This window comes from Chelmon rostratus, chromosome 10 (genome assembly GCF_017976325.1).
Source record: "Chelmon rostratus isolate fCheRos1 chromosome 10, fCheRos1.pri, whole genome shotgun sequence".
NCBI classification, from domain to species: domain Eukaryota; kingdom Metazoa; phylum Chordata; class Actinopteri; order Chaetodontiformes; family Chaetodontidae; genus Chelmon; species Chelmon rostratus.
In genome coordinates, this window is record NC_055667.1 from 13,098,054 (window position 1) to 13,115,258 (window position 17,205).

At 40.6% G+C, this 17,205-nt stretch overlaps 2 protein-coding genes across 3 annotated transcripts; one reads left to right on the forward strand and one right to left on the reverse strand.

The window, feature by feature from the left end:
- Positions 1 to 454: 454 nt before the first annotated feature.
- chdh (choline dehydrogenase) lies at positions 455 to 10,596 on the reverse strand. The gene is made up of 10 exons (XM_041946026.1): positions 10,580 to 10,596; positions 8,937 to 9,402; positions 8,208 to 8,438; positions 7,574 to 7,740; positions 7,285 to 7,436; positions 6,444 to 6,573; positions 6,034 to 6,168; positions 5,174 to 5,316; positions 3,814 to 3,916; positions 455 to 3,534 (listed from the first exon to the last, which is right to left on the reverse strand). The coding sequence occupies exons 2-10, from the start codon at positions 9,371 to 9,373 to the stop codon at positions 3,116 to 3,118; spliced, it is 1,917 nt and encodes a 638-aa protein (XP_041801960.1). The 5' UTR covers positions 9,374 to 9,402; positions 10,580 to 10,596; the 3' UTR covers positions 455 to 3,115.
- A 27-nt stretch (positions 10,597 to 10,623) lies between these two features.
- On the forward strand, positions 10,624 to 15,129 carry LOC121612874. Of its 2 annotated transcripts, none has more exons than XM_041946027.1 (10): positions 10,624 to 10,756; positions 10,854 to 10,934; positions 11,015 to 11,039; positions 11,583 to 11,696; positions 12,118 to 12,227; positions 12,357 to 12,489; positions 12,869 to 12,895; positions 13,008 to 13,157; positions 13,398 to 13,663; positions 13,922 to 15,129. In XM_041946027.1, exons 1-10 carry the CDS (start codon positions 10,643 to 10,645, stop codon positions 14,342 to 14,344), a joined length of 1,443 nt encoding a protein of 480 aa, XP_041801961.1. In that variant the 5' UTR covers positions 10,624 to 10,642; the 3' UTR covers positions 14,345 to 15,129. The 2 variants fall into 2 exon arrangements, with proteins under 2 accessions (XP_041801961.1, XP_041801962.1); XM_041946028.1 differs by having other exon boundaries at positions 12,872 to 12,895.
- The last annotated feature ends 2,076 nt before the right edge of the window (positions 15,130 to 17,205 follow it).

A 17,205-nucleotide genomic window follows, 5' to 3' on the forward strand; every position in this document is an offset into this window, starting at 1 on the left:
TCACATGATTTATTTATAGTACAATTATCCAAAAAATCCAAATTTAGACATTTATCAAAAGAAACGTAGTGGGGAAAAAACAACAACACAAAGCTTTGTTGTGCAACTGACAGCTTTATTTTTTGTACCGTTCCACTGCTTTACAGATGAAATGACAACAATGTATAAAATCTGTACAGTGTTTGTAAAAAGTAAGTAATGAACTTGAAAATTTCTGCTTTCTACCCATTTGTTGTATGGAAATTACAAAATATAGCTCTATCTACTTTGTAGCATACATTCTAGTACCTTATAGATTTTGTACCAATGGAAAACAAAAACCCTGTTTTGTACATTTGAATTCTTGACTGTAATGACAATAAACCTGCTGAGGATTTTTGTAAGGATAACTGAATAAAGTCACGAGGACAAGGTCAGGACGGTTCAAAGTGTTTTTTTACATTCAAGAGGAGACAAAAAAAAAACAAAACAAAACAAAACATGCAAACATACAGGCTGGAACAATTTCAAAATAATTTCCCTTTAGGATCCTTGTGTTAACTCCATTAGCTCACAAATGATTTAAACATTCAAGTCCTATTGTATAATACTGCATATAATGTAAACAATTTTCACAGTAATGAAGATGCTTCATAGTGTAGTGCAAAGCTTAGTAAGACAATTCTAATTCATTCTAGCACCTGGCTGTTTCCATTAGAGCTGATAACAAAAGAATGCAAATTCAATCTAAATCACTATTTTTCAGTGAAGCTGATTCTACAATCTACTCGACACCAACGTGTAAGTCCTGACTGGACCAAACTGGACCACACGTCATCAGTCACATACAGTGTATATAAAGTAATGCACATTAGCAGAACATAATGATTTTAAAGGCATCAATGGTACTGATCAGTTAAAGGTCATCTTCAAAAGGTTATCAGCAAATGCCCACAATACAAGTCAACACTATGATTGTGTTATGAAATCACAGTTTTGGGGGCAATGCAAAAAGGCAACTCCAGCTTTGTTAAATGGTAAATGGACTGTATTTATATAGCGTTTTTCTAGTCTGATGACCACTCAAAACGCTTTTACAACACGAGCCAGCAGTCACCCATTCACACAATGGTAGCTAGGCGAGCATTAACACACTCACACATCAATGTACAGCATCAAGAGCAATTTGGGGTTCAGTATCTTGCCCAGGGATACTTCAGCATGCAGGCATGTAGGCCAGGGACTGAACCACTGCCCTTCTGATAAGTGGACGACCGCTCTACCTCCTGAGCAGCAGTTGGCTCAAGTTGTTGAGTTTCATCTCTCTAACTCCTGTTTACTGCTGTTCTCATCCACAGTCCATTTGCCTAATCTTTTCAGAAACAATGTGTGGCTGTTTGCATGGTTACCAGGAAACAGGTTTGGTGCCCATAAGGACAAACTGATGAAAAGGTGTAACTCATGGAAGCACAGCTAAGAAGGAGAGCATATGTTCCTTGGAAAAATGACCTTGGACATGTGTCTCTGCCAATATATCTGGGAGGCATTTATCTCTACTGTTGTCTTGCCAACAATACAATTATGATTTCACAACATGAGCTCATTCTTTTTCTGCCTGTGAGAATGAGGTTTGTAGTCTAACTGTACATGAATCCTACCACAGCTAAACTGACTCTGGTACGGTTTTTCATGGTCTTAACCTGGGTTTGGACAGCATACGACCAAATTCAGGTTCATTCACTCTTCCAGGCTCGCACTTAGGTGCCAGTGACAAAGCAAGACAAACACCAAGACCAAGACCAGCTGAGTTTGAGTCCTGATCAGAGCAAATCTAGTCAAATTTTGGACCTGAGTCTGAGTCAACACATTACCTCACTTGTCTGAGCAAGTGAAGTGATGTTGAGTCTCACACAACTGTGACTTATCTGTCTGTTATTTCTTCTGCAAGTAATAAGATGAATCATGACGTTCCACTGATGCAGAGATACCTGGTTGTCTCTGTTCAATCAACGACTTGGTGAACCCGATCAGTGCAGGGCTGGTATGCCCTTGAATTTATGACACACTTTTTAAAACTGTGTAACCAAGCTAACAAAAGCAGCATTTTGCCAAACTGTTGAATCTGCAAGTTTTCTGGAAGGAAGAGGAATGTTACTATGGTGATAACTGACAAAAAAAACTGCTGCTGTCTGTTTGGGTAAACAGTCTGCAAGAAAACACAGACCTTCATCAGACAACAAGAGCAATGATCAGTCAAGACTTTGGCTCTTGACTGAATGTAGGCGGCATCAAAGTTTGATCAAGAGATACAATCTATGTAGGCTGAAGAGAAAATGATTTTAAATGCAGTGGGGTGAAAGACAGCTTTAAAAACACAGATAAAAATGTACAAATGACAATGAACATGAGTCACAGTATAAAGATGTTTTTGGGCTGTGACAGAAGTTAGAATTTTCCATTAGAAAACTAGAGACGCGTTAAAAACATTTTGTGCGCTGTGGAGTGTGGCTGAAGTGTTACATAAGCACCATGTTATATAAAGCATTGTTTTACATGCCAAACGTGGTGCATTCTACGTAATACCAGGCAAGTTTTCCAAGGCACAATTTTTCATTACAGTCACATTGGCTTTGTAACTGCTCAGCATCTCTCTGAGCACCCATGCTGTGTCAGCACACAGCTGACCATATAAATGTCTATATTTAGAACAATGAGGCAGGAAATGTTTTGATGTGGCTATAGGTCAATTCTATGAAGTTCATTCATATCAAGGGCCTATTAAATAAAACCTGTTGAATCTGCTACTGTTAGAGGAGTCAACTCAGTTAACCTGAGTAAACGGTTGGTTTTTGTAATTGACAGCTCACTTAACTACACAGGAGAGGAAACCATTATCATCAGGGTGCCTGGTGATTAGCTTTAACATTACTTAAGACATACGTGATTAAGAATGAAAAATAAAATGATTTGGAACTTGTTAACTGGCTAAAATCAACTGTATTTAAAACCATTATTGCCCTGAATTTAGATCGTGTACATCACTCCTTCATAACTGTTTCTGACCCACACACACCCTTTTAATTGCGTACCATATGGTGGCGGCTGTAACTCCTCTCCACCTCCTCGTTCTCTCTGTTCATCTCTGCGTGTCCAGTGTCGGTGGTTGGTACACGGGAACTCCGGGGTCGATGAGAGGAGGGCGGCCTCTGATAATGTCAGCGGCCTTTTCTGCCATCATGATGGTTGGGGCATTCAGGTTGCCGCTGACGATACTGGGCATGATGGAGGCGTCGACCACGCGCAGCCGCTCAAGACCCAGAACATGCGTGTTTGAGTCAACGACTGCCATCGGGTCAGATGGCGAGCCCATCTTGCAGGTGCAGGATGGGTGGTAGGCGCTGTCAGCTTTTTGGCGAACAAATGCATCAATGTCAGCGTCGGATTGGACCTGAGGACCGGGCTGAACTTCAGGACCACGGAAGATGTCGAAGGCCTTCTGGGTGAAAATCTCCCTGGAGAGTTTGACACAATCCCTGAACTCACGCACGTCAATATCTGACAGGAGAGAGAAGAAACTGGCTTTATTATCAGATTTATTTTCTAGGAAATTTGCCATAAAACCCAACTCCTTCGCAAATATTTCATATTACAATGATTCTTCTAAATGGAGGCTTGGCCTTCAGAGAGAAGGGTCAAAGTACATCCAGACCAGCAGCTCTCGTACTGCATAAGAAGACTAATGATGTTTAAGAAAGCATATTCTCTTGGGAGATTGAGTGAAGTTATCAAAACCTTTGATGGATTTGGTATTTGACGGTTCAGTGACAGAATTACCGGTGGAGAGATAGTTTGGCTGCAGAATCGGGTGATCCAGGGGGTCGGCGCTCTTCAGCTTCATCCAGCCGATACTGGTACTTCTCATTGGTCCAACGTGAACCTGAAACACAAACAAAAACACTAATTTCTGAGGTTTGTTTTATATTATGGCACATGTACTATACTGTTCCTCTTCACACCTTATCAATCACAGTGGTGCCATGCTAGGGAGGTAGAACGATTACAGCGACCAGTAACTCTTTCTTCATATGTATGACATTAGCTGCAGTTTGTGCAGAGGTGAGCACTGGTGCAGATTTTTATCTGAAAAATAAATATCCAGTGATGTTTGAAAGACTCAGAAGGTTGTTAACCCTGTTATTTACAACAATAAAAATGGATTTTGTACCTATTTCTTTAGTTGCCACTGTATTTCCTTTCCAGTCATCAGTCAAATGGCACTTAACCCCTTTGCTCTTTTTGCCATAAATTTTTCAGAAGACAATGATGCTTAGCTCTGTGACTCTGTTAGTATTGTATCAAGAAATGTAGCACCTCAGTAACCGAATGGGTAGAGCACATGCCACATGGCCACACCTGTTGCTGGTCTTGTTATAACCCTCTCTCTACTGTTTCCCGTCTGCCTCTTCACCTATCACTGTCCCAAAAATTATATAAAAACCAAGAAGAAAGGACACATGCTTTAAACCGCCTTTGTGCAATGTAAAACCCTCCATGGCGTCAGGAGCAGCTACACAGATAAGCATGTTCCTCCAAAAACATATTCCTGGAAAACCCACAGAATGCAGATACTGTATTATTTTCTGTGAAATGACTTGAGTAGTGAATGGAAAGCAACCACTGGGCGTTATTGACTATGCCTTAAAAACCACAGGTGCATACATAATGATCTATTTATTCGTTCCTGGTGGGCACACTTCTCTGAACGAGGCAAAAAAAAAAATGTCACTAGGTCACCCCTCAGGGAATTTTTAGAAAGCTTCTGTTATGTCATTACCCATGTGTGATAACTGTGGTTTTCCATGGAATGGCAAGTGTATAGAAACTCCTTTGTGCCTTGTGCATTATGAGATGGTCTTAACTTCAGTTTCAGTGTATGAGATAAGACTTTTATTAATCTCCAGCAGTAGCAGTAGGAAAATAACAACAGAATAGAGAAACACAAAATAAAAGCTGACTATATGTGTGTGTGTGTGTGTGTGTATATATATATATTTTATACAAAGAACTCTAAAAAAAATAACAGTGACGTACTGATCAACAAACAGCCAAAAGAACCTCATTCACAAGGCAGACACACCATGTGAGTCAAAGCCAAGCAACCCTTTAATGACACAGCAACAGTCTCCACACGCACCTGATACGCCTCTATCTTGGGGGCAACACGTCCGTGGTCGATGACTTGTGAGGGCAGGAAGTGAAACTGGATGTCGGGGTGTGGGACATGAGGCCGACTGCGGATGAACCCTCCACTCTCCAAGTGAGCAGTCGCTCCATATCCTATGTGACGATCATCATGGTAAGCGAGAAGGTGGGACACTGCGTCACGAGTTATGTTACATCACGCTATGTTGAGTCGACTGTTGGTGCGGTCAATGATGAGTCACCAGTGTTGTGAGTGGTTTATGAGTAATCAGGAAAATCATGTGCACCCATCACACATGCCATGATCATTTGCATCAAGATCAGCCCACAATCGCTAATCTGTGCCAGTTTACACAATTTTTCACCAAATCATATCTCCTGATGGAGACAGCTGTTTAAATGCTTTTGTGACAGACACCTGCTGTGATTTACAAGCTGTTGCCAAATAGAAAAGGAGTACATGACATGTGGCTTCTGTTTCTCCTGCTTATACTAGTAAAGAACTTTTCTTTCTTTCTTTTGTTCTGTCCATCATTTTACTGTATATTTGCAATGCCCACGCTGGAGCTCAGTAGTTTCCTTCCTTATATCTGGCTGGTTATTCATTTGAGAAGGAAATTACATTTAGAACACAACGTCTACAGAATAAAATATCTGGAAAAGAAATGAATAAGTGAATAACAGCATGTGAATGAGTAACATGCATAGATGAAGTGGAATTTACTTGAAGGAAGGGGACTTCAAATGAGTTTAACATTTTCAAGAGTAATGTCTGTTCCATGATAAAAATTCACATTGTAGAACATAAAGGAGAATGTGTGCGTTCCTGTGTGCATGTGTCGGTGCCATTACCAGTGAACCGAGTGAGCCACTCCAGGCCTATCTTGACCATGTGGAAAGGTTTCTGGGCCTTGAGAAGGGTGATAGGCTGACTGCACTGCTGCTGGACGTACAGCTCCAAATGATCTTGCAGGTTACTGCCAACACCTGAGAAACAACAGAGGAGGGAGGAGGCCAAAGAGAGGCATGCGTGACAGTTATCATAATACAGTGCACTGCAGGTCTGGTCTGTTTGTGTAAAACAGGTGATAATGAATGACTCTACTTGTATTAGCTGTTTGATGTGCTTAATGTGTTTATGTGCTTCTAATAATTCTTTAAAACCCACACCTTTAGTTTCTAAAGTCATCTTCTTCTATTTCAGTTTGTTATTTAAATGCTTAGGTGGCTAAAAAAAATCATATCTATGTGCTCAAGTGTACCTGGTAAATGCTGAACAACAGGGATGTCGAGTTGTTTCAGGTCATCAGCGTTTCCCACCCCAGACAGCATGAGAAGCTGAGGGGAGTTGATGGCTCCTCCGCTCAGTATCACCTCTTTATCTGCAAACACCTGCAGGGACCAGAAAAACTAACGAGTGATCCACTGAACCAGACTGAGAACCTGCAGCCATGCTCGCAGCTCTGTGATTAGGAATAGCAGTGCTTTGAGATAACTGCTAATGTCCACATGCGAACACACTCAAAACAATAATTGTAACATGGCAATGTCAACTTCATGGTGGCACGAGAGGACATCGTTTGAATACACTGACCAGGAACCATGAAGGTCTGAACAATGAATGTTGATTCTCACTGGACAAATGAAAAATCGGACCTGTTAGCAGTGCTATATGAAAAGTCAGGAGTTTACCAAAGTCATCAGAAGTCATCCTCTGTGCAACATCGACAGCTTCAGCAAACATAATGGCAGTCCATTCAAAAATAGTCAAGATAGTTCACCAAGACCCCAAAATGTCCATGCCAGAGGAAAAGTCAGGGAATTGCAAGAGTCACTAGGATTCATTCAATCCATAGATGTTGAGATATTTCAGTCTGCACCAAAATGCTGGACCAACTGACCAAAACTGCCATACCTAGACTCACAAAAAAAAAAATCTGCGTTCATTATGACATGAGTTGTAATTGAAAAGATAAATCAAAATGGTTTGGTTACAAATTTTGTTTTATTCCCCAAAACAAACAAAAAAACATTATGTCTATATAAAATACATAATCATCTTTTCCTCATCTTTTAAAATGATGGAAATTCTATCAATCTTACCCTTTTCTTGTGTCCATTCTGTGTGTATTCCACGCCGATGGCACGGTTGCCATCAAAAAGGATCTTAGAGGTCAGGCAGCGCACCTCCGTCTTCAGGTTGGGTCGACCCAGGACAGGCCTCAGGTAAGCACTGGCTGTGCTCCACCTCTTCCCTGGACAGATTTGGGCAGTGAGATATAAACAATACCAGGGGATAAAGGTATAAATACTATGTTATAAGTGCTCCCAATAGTAATTTGTCAATCATTTATAGATCCTTCAGTTATCGTAGTTATTTTATTCCTTCAACCTTTATAAACGGTCATATCCATCCAGCCCAGGCCCTCCTGTTGGTATCCGTTCATGTCATCAGTGAAGGGGTATCCTGCCTGCTGGCCCGCCTCAATAAAAGCCTCGTGAAGGGGATGGTTACTCTTCCCTCTGGACACATGAAGAGGTCCACTGCCTCCGCGATACCTATACAAGAATGGCAAATTAAATGTGTCATGTCAATGTGAAGCACTTTCATTTCAAAATGCAACATATCTATGTGAGGAAATCACATATAGCTTCATTCAATGGTCATAACTGCAAAGACATCACTCGTTTCATTAACATCAGAGCTAAATTTTTATAGAAAGTTGTGCACATGAAGAATTGTGAAAAGATTGTGATGGTAGGGTCCTGTGTTGCTCATGTGGCCAGGTTCTGCAAGATAAGATCTCCACTGTGTCACTGCACATCTACAAACAACACTTTCTGATCGCCCAGGACACATTTTGAGGCCTGGTGAGTCTGTGAGACTGAAGCACTAGCACTGCCAGAAGTAGGGCTCCCTTCAAACTCAAGCCATGCATGTTAAAATTATTTGGGGATAAGCCAAAAGGTCAACAGGAGCCTTGTGATAGAAAAAAAAAAGTCCTCTAGATATTTTTGGTGGGTACCTGTTTTCTCCCAGCTCGTGACACTGAGCTTTCCTGAAGTAAGGCAGACAGCGCTCGTAAGCCCAGCCCTCCGCCCCCTCTCTCTGCCAACGGTTGTAGTCTTCGGCGTGTCCACGGATGTACACCATGGCGTTGAGTGATGACGACCCACCCCAGACTCGGCCCCTTGGCCAGTACATTACCCGGTTGTCCATGTGGGCCTGGGGTAAAGTGTGGTAGTACCAGTTATACCTGAAAAGACATACATCCAGACATCAAACGGAACCGATATCTGTCGGCTTATTGAGTCTGGACAACCAATGATTTAATAATTTATTATTTTGAGACCGATGTAAAAATGCTGGACTTGCATGATTCCTTTGTTAAAATAACACATTTATACCCACTTTTCATGTCTCATGAGATAAAAAGTCTAAAGTAACATTAAATCATATTCGACTTATTGCGAATTTCTCAGCAATAACTCTTCTGTAATGACAGAGCAGATACATCTCTTTTATATGTACAAAAACTGAAACTTGAGTAAACTCTACGATAGTTAGCATTTTACAGTGGAGTTTTTAAGGATTGGCGTGTTGGCAAAAAGTCACATCAATCATGTTTTCTACATTTCTGTTGAAAGTAATCTGTATTTGCCCACACTTGGAAGCAGCGCTGTGTGTAATAATGAATGACAGACACTAAGCCAAACAAAATGTTTTTACATGAACTGCAATGATTTTACTGTACTTGTCATCACAGAGGTTGTAGGTCAGCGCAGCTGGCATGTGGATCTTCCATGATAGTCGTACGCTGCCAAGCAGCATGTCCTTAGGCCCGGCCTCCAGGAGCAGGACAGACTCGTTTGCGTCCTCACTGAGGCGGTTGGCAAGCACGCAGCCCGCTGACCCCGCTCCAACGATGACATAACTGTAAGACGGTGTTTTACGACTGGCTGTAGGTGATGATGAAGTGTTCAGACAAGCAGCTGTGGCACTAAAGCATCTGTAAAGGATTGTGGAGGAGGAGGAGCAGGAAAAGGACTGGCCCATGTCTCTGGTCCTGAGGACAAATCGACATTCTGGCAAACGGGTAAACTGGCACTTGCCATCCCTCATAAATCTCCCTCGAGCCGTGGTCACCGCTCGTCGGGCTCCAGTTTGGCCTAATGTGGCCAGAGACAACATCCTGGTTCTGGAAGGGTTTTCTTCATTCACTGTAAATCACAGCAACACACATCAAAGCATGCACTACAGGGGGCAAGCTGGAACTGGAACTGAAACTAGTATCGGATGCTGTTGAATGAGTCATTGTGTGTACGGTCCTGCAAAACTGTAGGTTACAAAGAGGCTTTTGGTTGACATTTCATTAATTAATTATTAGTTCAGCTACACCTTATCCTTCTCCTTGTCTCAACTCGTATTTTCTAAATTACCAGCGGTTTAATGATTAGCTGGAAATGGTTCACTCGCTGCTGCTGGGAGAACTTCATGTTTCTCTTAACTTTTCATTTATCAAGTACCAAACACTTATTTGTGAAAACAGTCATGTGTTGCGCCAGTCACAGTGACACACTTTGTCATTCAGCCTGATAAGACCCCAGGATCAGGCCTAGTCGTTTTACATGGACATGTAATAATTTTGTGCAGGGGAGCAGCAGAAAAGCTTTAGTGTGTGTGTGCGCGCAGGAGTGTGTATCGTGTCCATACTGTGTACAGGCGTACAAAGCAAAGGCTGCAACAAACGGTCTGCTCTTGCAAATATTTTATCAAAGGGTTAATCCGCGTTTCCTGAGAAAGTTCAGCCTTCTCTGTCAGGACGAAGCAGGGCCATGTAACTAGGTCAGGACTGTCACGTCAATAAACCAGCCACTCACTGTAAGTTTTGCTGCAGAAATGTCGGTGAATACCTTCTGAAGTGACACACACAGAAATCACAATCGTGAAGCAGCAGGATGTCAATGAGTTTCACGTTCAAATTTGTCTCATCAGTCTGAATTCAATGTTTACGATAAAAGGACAATTTCGCAATCGCTTATCGCCGTCTGGGGTCCAACTTACACGACTGTAACAGCACCGAGCCGCAGACACATTTCTGCTCGTTTAATACACATTTCAAACGTCAAAAATAAGTTTGAGCTGTGTTAAAACTCTTCACTAGGATTAGGCTGAGGGCGCTGCTGAGAGTTGTTTTAATACTCGTGCTAACGTTGACCGTTACGTTTGTTTTAGAAGAGTTATGTCCGCCGCTCACGCTCGTCTGCAGCAGGACGACACAGTGCGTAACTTTACAAACTTTATAAACCGAGGCGGTGCCACGAGATTTAAATGCTGACGCAAAAAGAAAGAGCTGCGAACAGCTGAATTTGAGCAGGAGGGGAAAGCTGACCTTACCTTGCTTTTTCGCACTGGAGGAAACGGTCCGGGGTCGGGGCGGGGCTTAGCGGGTTTATATTGATGGATTACCGGAACAAACGCAGTGCTTTATTGACGCTGACAGGTGGGGGCTGCAGCTCGCGGGACCGCCGGAACAACGTGCTGACACGGAGCGTCCGATCAAACGCCGCGCAGGTAGAAAGTCACGCGCACCACTCGGGCTGTTCTGAAGATGCTGTGGATTGTAAAATTGTCTCTATTTATTTATTTAGTTCTACACTTTTATTTTTAGGCCAGACAGGCGTTGATGATGTGGGGAGTCACACTGATTTTTGTCTCCTATGTTGTCGCCCAGGCGGCATCACATGAAATTGTAAGTTATCAACTCACTGTTTCAGTTAAAATCAAATGTGATCTACCTGTAAGTGACCTGTTTTTGTGACTTCTTTGCAGAAAGTGGAGTGTCATGAATTTCATGGTATGTTGTGTTTATTATATTATATATATTTATTATATATGTTTATGTTTATTATTATATAGATATTTTGTTCTGTTAGATTTATTTTTATTCTCTACAGCTTTTAGCTTCCTTTTTACATGGAAAGCCTTTACGTAGAATTTATTATCATTATATGGAAATATTATATTATATTATCATGATAAGACACTAATCTCTTCCATTAAATTTTTCTGCGACAAGTGGAAATTCCATTACCACCAAATTACTGCTAGACTAAAATAAGGAAAATAAAACTGCATTGCCAGTTTTATATTTTATACATAGGCAAAGGGTAAATAACAGATATTCACAAAATTTAATAAAGTGAGTAGCTACACTTTTAACACATTTTACAACTCCAGAGTACCAGATTCTTGTGAAGATGGCGTTTTTACACTTCTCTGGTGTTTCAACATGAACAGCTGAATTAACAGAGAACATCTGATGAAATGTTTAAATAATACACACATCAATGTGTGTATTATTATCAATGTGTGGATCTCTTGTGGCTGCTTCTTGCAGATTTCCCTCCATACAACATTACCACTCCATCTAGACTGGCGAACTTGAATGTGGAGCTGGTGACAGAGGGAGAAAGATATAAGATGAACATAAGTTGGGCAATCAACATTGATGGTAGGGGACAATGCTTTGTACTTTTTTCACCTGAAAACTTCGAAACACATGTATGTTGTTGACTTTAAGACAGTTTACCAAATACATCTGTGCACATATGGTGCAGTTCTCTGACATGGCATCTTCAAATTGATTACTATGATAAGCATGATTATTAAATATAAATTTTAAATGCAAGAAAGTATCCTACTGATATTATGAATAACTATGTATTATTCTGCATTACACCTACAATGATTATCCTATTACAGAGACTTCCCAGACACTTTTCACTAGGCAGAGGGTAAAAACATCTATGTTTAAATATTTTAGCTGGTGCACAGTCCATCACAGTGGAAGTGAAAGACACTGACTGGTCAATGTTTGAAGGCCAACTGAGTTTTAACCTCTACAAACCCTGACATTTTCTGTGTCTCTGCAGCTAGTCTTAAATATCTGACGGGCACTCGGATCGCAATTAGGGGGGAAACACCGTACCACTGTGGATACAACCCACCTTTGACCACAGTGAAGGACACCTGGACAAAGCAGGTATAACGGATGGAATCTTTACGGGAATTGATCGTGTTTAATCAGTGACTGTCTGCTCAGCATAAGTTTAATGATGGAAATATACTGACGGGTAACTCAATACAGTGATTGCCTTCTTTTCAAATCTAGATATGGTTTCATTATTTAGTAAGGGCAAGCTATGGCCTCATTGACATCCAAGCTGCCAATCTCCCTTTGCCTCAACCGGAGAGTGGCCCCCCTTACCAGTTCGCCGAAATCACAATACCTCGCCCAAAACAGCGTACGTTCATTTTTTAAATTTTCCACTTTTTTGACACTTTATAACAAAATATCAAAAAACAAAGGCAGAAAATAATGTTTGTTAAAATTTTCATTTGAGTGTTTGTGGTTCTTGTTACACACTATGAGGGAAGAACTCAGCACTCAAAGGTGTCTACCTTATAAATGTCTCTATACGGTTGCACTCTGCAACTCTGTTAATAGCACATGATAATGAACTACTACATTTTTCAAGGCTTATCATCTAAGCATGTGATAGACACAAGATATGTGAGAGATATAAATCTTTTGTAGTCTCTGTTATGACTTCTATGCTGTTTTTATACTGGCAGCATGACGGGAAAGTATTAAAATTTCGAAACCTTATTTCATTTTCTTAGCAGCAACAACTACTCAGGTTCCTACAGGTGAGTAGTCTCATTTACCTGTGCATGTGTGTAAGTGTATATCATGTATAATACACGACAAAGATTGTTCTATCTTTAACAATACTTTTTTTTTTTTAATATTTCACTCCAGTTAAGAACACTACTTTAGGTAAAACTACACAAGTGTCCTCTGCACAATTGAGAACATCTGTTCCTGGCGATGTCAACTTCACCAGCACAGCGGCAGCCATTTTTGGAGGACTTGCCAGTTTGATGATCCTCAGTTCCTGCTACATAATCTGTAAATACAACACTACTAACACTTCTTGCTATATTGCAATGGAAACACCTCAGAGACTAGCAGTGTTCATCTCCTAGATTTTTAAGGTTGGATGAAAGAAATACTGAAACCTATAAAATTTGGCCTCACTACAAATTTTCCATTTGAATTCAGAAACCCTTATAGATTACATAACTGGTTTGAAAGTGCTGCCTGGTGGTAGATATAACTACACCCTCCTTTTGTTTTCTTACTCCCCAGATAAAAACTGTGGCGCTAACTTCGCCACCTCATTTGGTTTCAAAATGTTGCCTACATCTCCTGTCCCTGTCCTCATGGTGTACCCTGCTGAGAATTTGGCCTTCCAGCGAGCCGTGGTGGCCCTGGCGGAGTTCCTGCAGTGGCACGGCTGTTGCAGTGTGACTGTCGACATGTGGCAGCAAGGGAAGATAGCAGAGCTGGGGCTGATGCGCTGGCTGGCAGAACAGACCATGGCTGCAGACCGAGTGCTCATCGTCTGCCCACAGGTAGATAGATTATAACTTGTTTATAATATTACTAAATTCTTTCTTACTGTCTAACTAGTCTAACTTTAGTGACGATCCTTTTTTGTATTGTTGGTAATATGATGTCACCTGGATTCCTGCATATTTACATCAAGCACCACAACAAGGACTGTGTTGTGTTACTCAGAGCAGTTGTTGATACTATGTATGATTTAATGTCCTCCTTCTCATAATGTTAAATAAACTAAAAGTAAATTCTCTTCTCTTCTTTTATCTCAGCCCTCTTCACAGCCCAGCGACTCTCCTTCCAACCACAGCCAGCCAGAACCCTCCATCCCAGCTGCAGCTCATGACCTTTACCCACTGATCCTCAACATGGTGGCAAGCCAAGCAAAGAGCGCCAGCGACTTGGCTAAGTTCTGGGTGGTGCAGCTGGGCGAGCAGCAGGCCAAGAGGCCTTGTAACCTGGCGCTGGAACTGAGGGCCTGCAAGACTTTTTGTTTGATGAAGGACTTGAGCAAGCTGTGCAGGAGCCTACACACCCAGAGGCAAGAAGGCGAGAAGATATTAGATCTGATCTTCACTCCAAGGATGGAAAAGAGTTCAGGGAAGTTAAGGGAGGCTGTAGAAAAGCTAGGCGGACATCAGCCAAAGATTTTAAAGGAGGTGGAACCACTGAAATCTGTTGTCACTACTATTTGAACATTTGTAATGAAAATGTTTACATTCATAGTCAGAGTAGTCGATTACTGAGTAGCTGACTCTTTCATCATGTTTATAGTTATTACTGCATAACATGGGGTTGTAGCACTAAGGACCCTGGGTATATTTACCTATGGCTGGCCATGCTAACCTGAATGCAACAAATGAAATTTCCAGCTTTTACGTTTTTGATATGAATTTTGGAATACGGTGGTTGCCTCCACTTAGTAGGAAGATGCACTTACACCATTTTTTTTTAGAATTAAGTATTAAATACTATCTCCTGTTTAAACTCAAAATACACCTTAATGAAATGTAAATATGACACAATGTTCTTTAAATTCAAATTATGAATTTAGTAAATGTAAACACATATTTATACCAAGTGAAAAAAACAAAGAACAGATACAATATTTTACAACAATCAAAAGTGTGTACCTTTTGATTCTAAACCAGGCATGGGCAAACTACGGCCCGGGGGCCATATGCGGCCCGTTGAGCTTTTTGATCCGGCCCGCCGAACTTGAAGAAACTATATAAATTAACCGTGTTAATGTTATATTTTCCCTGCAATTCTGTCTTTTTCCCAATAGATGGCGCACTCTAGATACAGAGCTTTGTTGAGGTGCGCCGTATTACTCCGTTTGAGCTTTAGTCTTCGAGCCTCAGCCCTTCTGTAAAGATGAGCGGAGCTAAGAAAAGAAAAGTGGACAGAGAATATCCAGTTTTTAATAAGGAGTGGACAACTAAATATTTTAATAACTTTTAGTAATGAAAAAAATATTTTATTCATTTAATTTTTCAGTGTTTTAAGAGTCATTTCAATAAATAGCTAAATTCTGTGGAACTTCAAAGACAGATATTTTGTTGTAATGCTTTTGTTCATTTTCAATTGATATTAAAGCACATGTTTTCTACATATCCCATGAGATTTATTTTCTCTTATGAGGTGGATTACCAAAACACTCCATCCTTCTGCTCCTGGTCCGGCCCCCCTGTCAAAGTTTAGAACCCTTTGTGGCCCACAAGTCAAAAAGTTTGCCCACCCCTGTTCTAAACCTAAACCTGTCCGCACACAATAACTAAGCTAATATAGCTAGCATGCTAATTGCGATTATGTACGTTTTATAGGGGCCTGTTTGTGTTGTTCTCTGAAGGGAGTAGGAAATCTTCAGTTTCTTGGCAATTTCTCACATGGAATAGCCTTCATTTCTAAGAACAAGATTTCACATGAAAGTTCTCTTTTTCTGGCCATTTTGAGCGTTTAATCGACCCCACAAATGTGATGCTCCAGATACTCAACCTGCTCAAAGGAAGGTCAGTTTTATAGGTTCTCTAACCAGCTAAACTGTTTTCAGCTGCTCTAACATGATTACACAAGGGTTTTCTAATCATCCATTAGCCTTCTGACACAATGAGCAAACACATTGTACCATTAGAACACTGGAGTGATAGTTAATAGATATTGCACCAAAAACCAGACATGTGCAGCTAGAATAGTCATTTACCACATTAGCAATGTATAGAGTGTATTTCTGATTAGTTTAAAGTTATCTTCATTGACAAAAACAGTGCTTTTCTTTAAAAAATAAGGACATTTCTGACCCCAAACTTTTGAATGATAGTGCACATGTCGTTATGAAGCGATGAGCGATGAAAAGATACAGACAGAGGTTATTTATCTCCTGCAGAGTGCAATATGTCCCTGACACCTTGTTGAAAAACCTCTACGTCCATCATGTAAAGAACATGGCTGCTCACCGACAGTGTTTATTATACTTCTTCCACACTGCTCATCTCTTCTGGCTAACATGCAGCTCTGTTTCTGTTTCTGATTGGCTGACAAGTTGGTAACGTCCCATGAAATTAACAGAATATCAGGACAGACAACCTTATTCACTGCAAACTATCTAAATTTCAATGAACTTTATCAACAGTGACAAAGATTGATTTATCTGCTTATAGCATTTTTTTTTATTCAATATCAAAGTTGCCCATTCTTGTTTACCAAAGGTGGCATATTTTTGTTTCATCTGCAGTTCCTTAATATCAATCAAAGAGAAAGAAGTGGTTTATAGCAGACCTAATTTTCTAATTTGCCATGAACTAAAACTAAAGGTTGCATGCTCTATTACATTATATATCACAACCCCTCAAGAATTTTCTTCATTTTTGTTTTTGTTTGTTTTCATGTCAGCATGTTATGACTTGGCAGCTTGCATTATCTAGTATAATGCATATATGATGGAAATTCTTGTGAGCTGAACGAAGGAGTTAACCAGAAGAGAGATGATACCATCAACAAGTCAATCATAGCAGTGGCACACCAACTCTTAAGATGCCCTCTCCAACGAGTCGTCTAGGACCCCATGTGGCCCCCAGTGTCACATGTTTCTAATACACATCTGTCCTTTTTCAAAATAGGCAATGGCAGACAATAAAATTTGGAGACACTAAAACATTAAGTATTTTATAATTTTATAATTGTATGACTATATGAGGCATTTATGCTCTGTAACCTTGAGACCTTTGTGAGTTCAAAGACTAACCGAGAGTAGACCAAGAGCAGACTAAAAGAAGAAAAATCCATAGATTCAGATCAAATCTTTAAATCCCACATCAACAAGGTGACGAAAGCTTAACCTTTCCATCCTAGAAACAAGTATGACCACTTATAAATCAAAAACATGCTGAAAAACTTGTTCATGCCTATATTTCAAGACAACACCATTACTGTGGCTTATTATTTACTGGCCTCCCAAAAAAAAAACCTCAGAGACTTCCATCCAAATCCTGCAGTTTGGCTATTAACTAGAACCAAGAGGAGTGATGTTTATCAGCCAGGTCCTGCTGAACAGTGG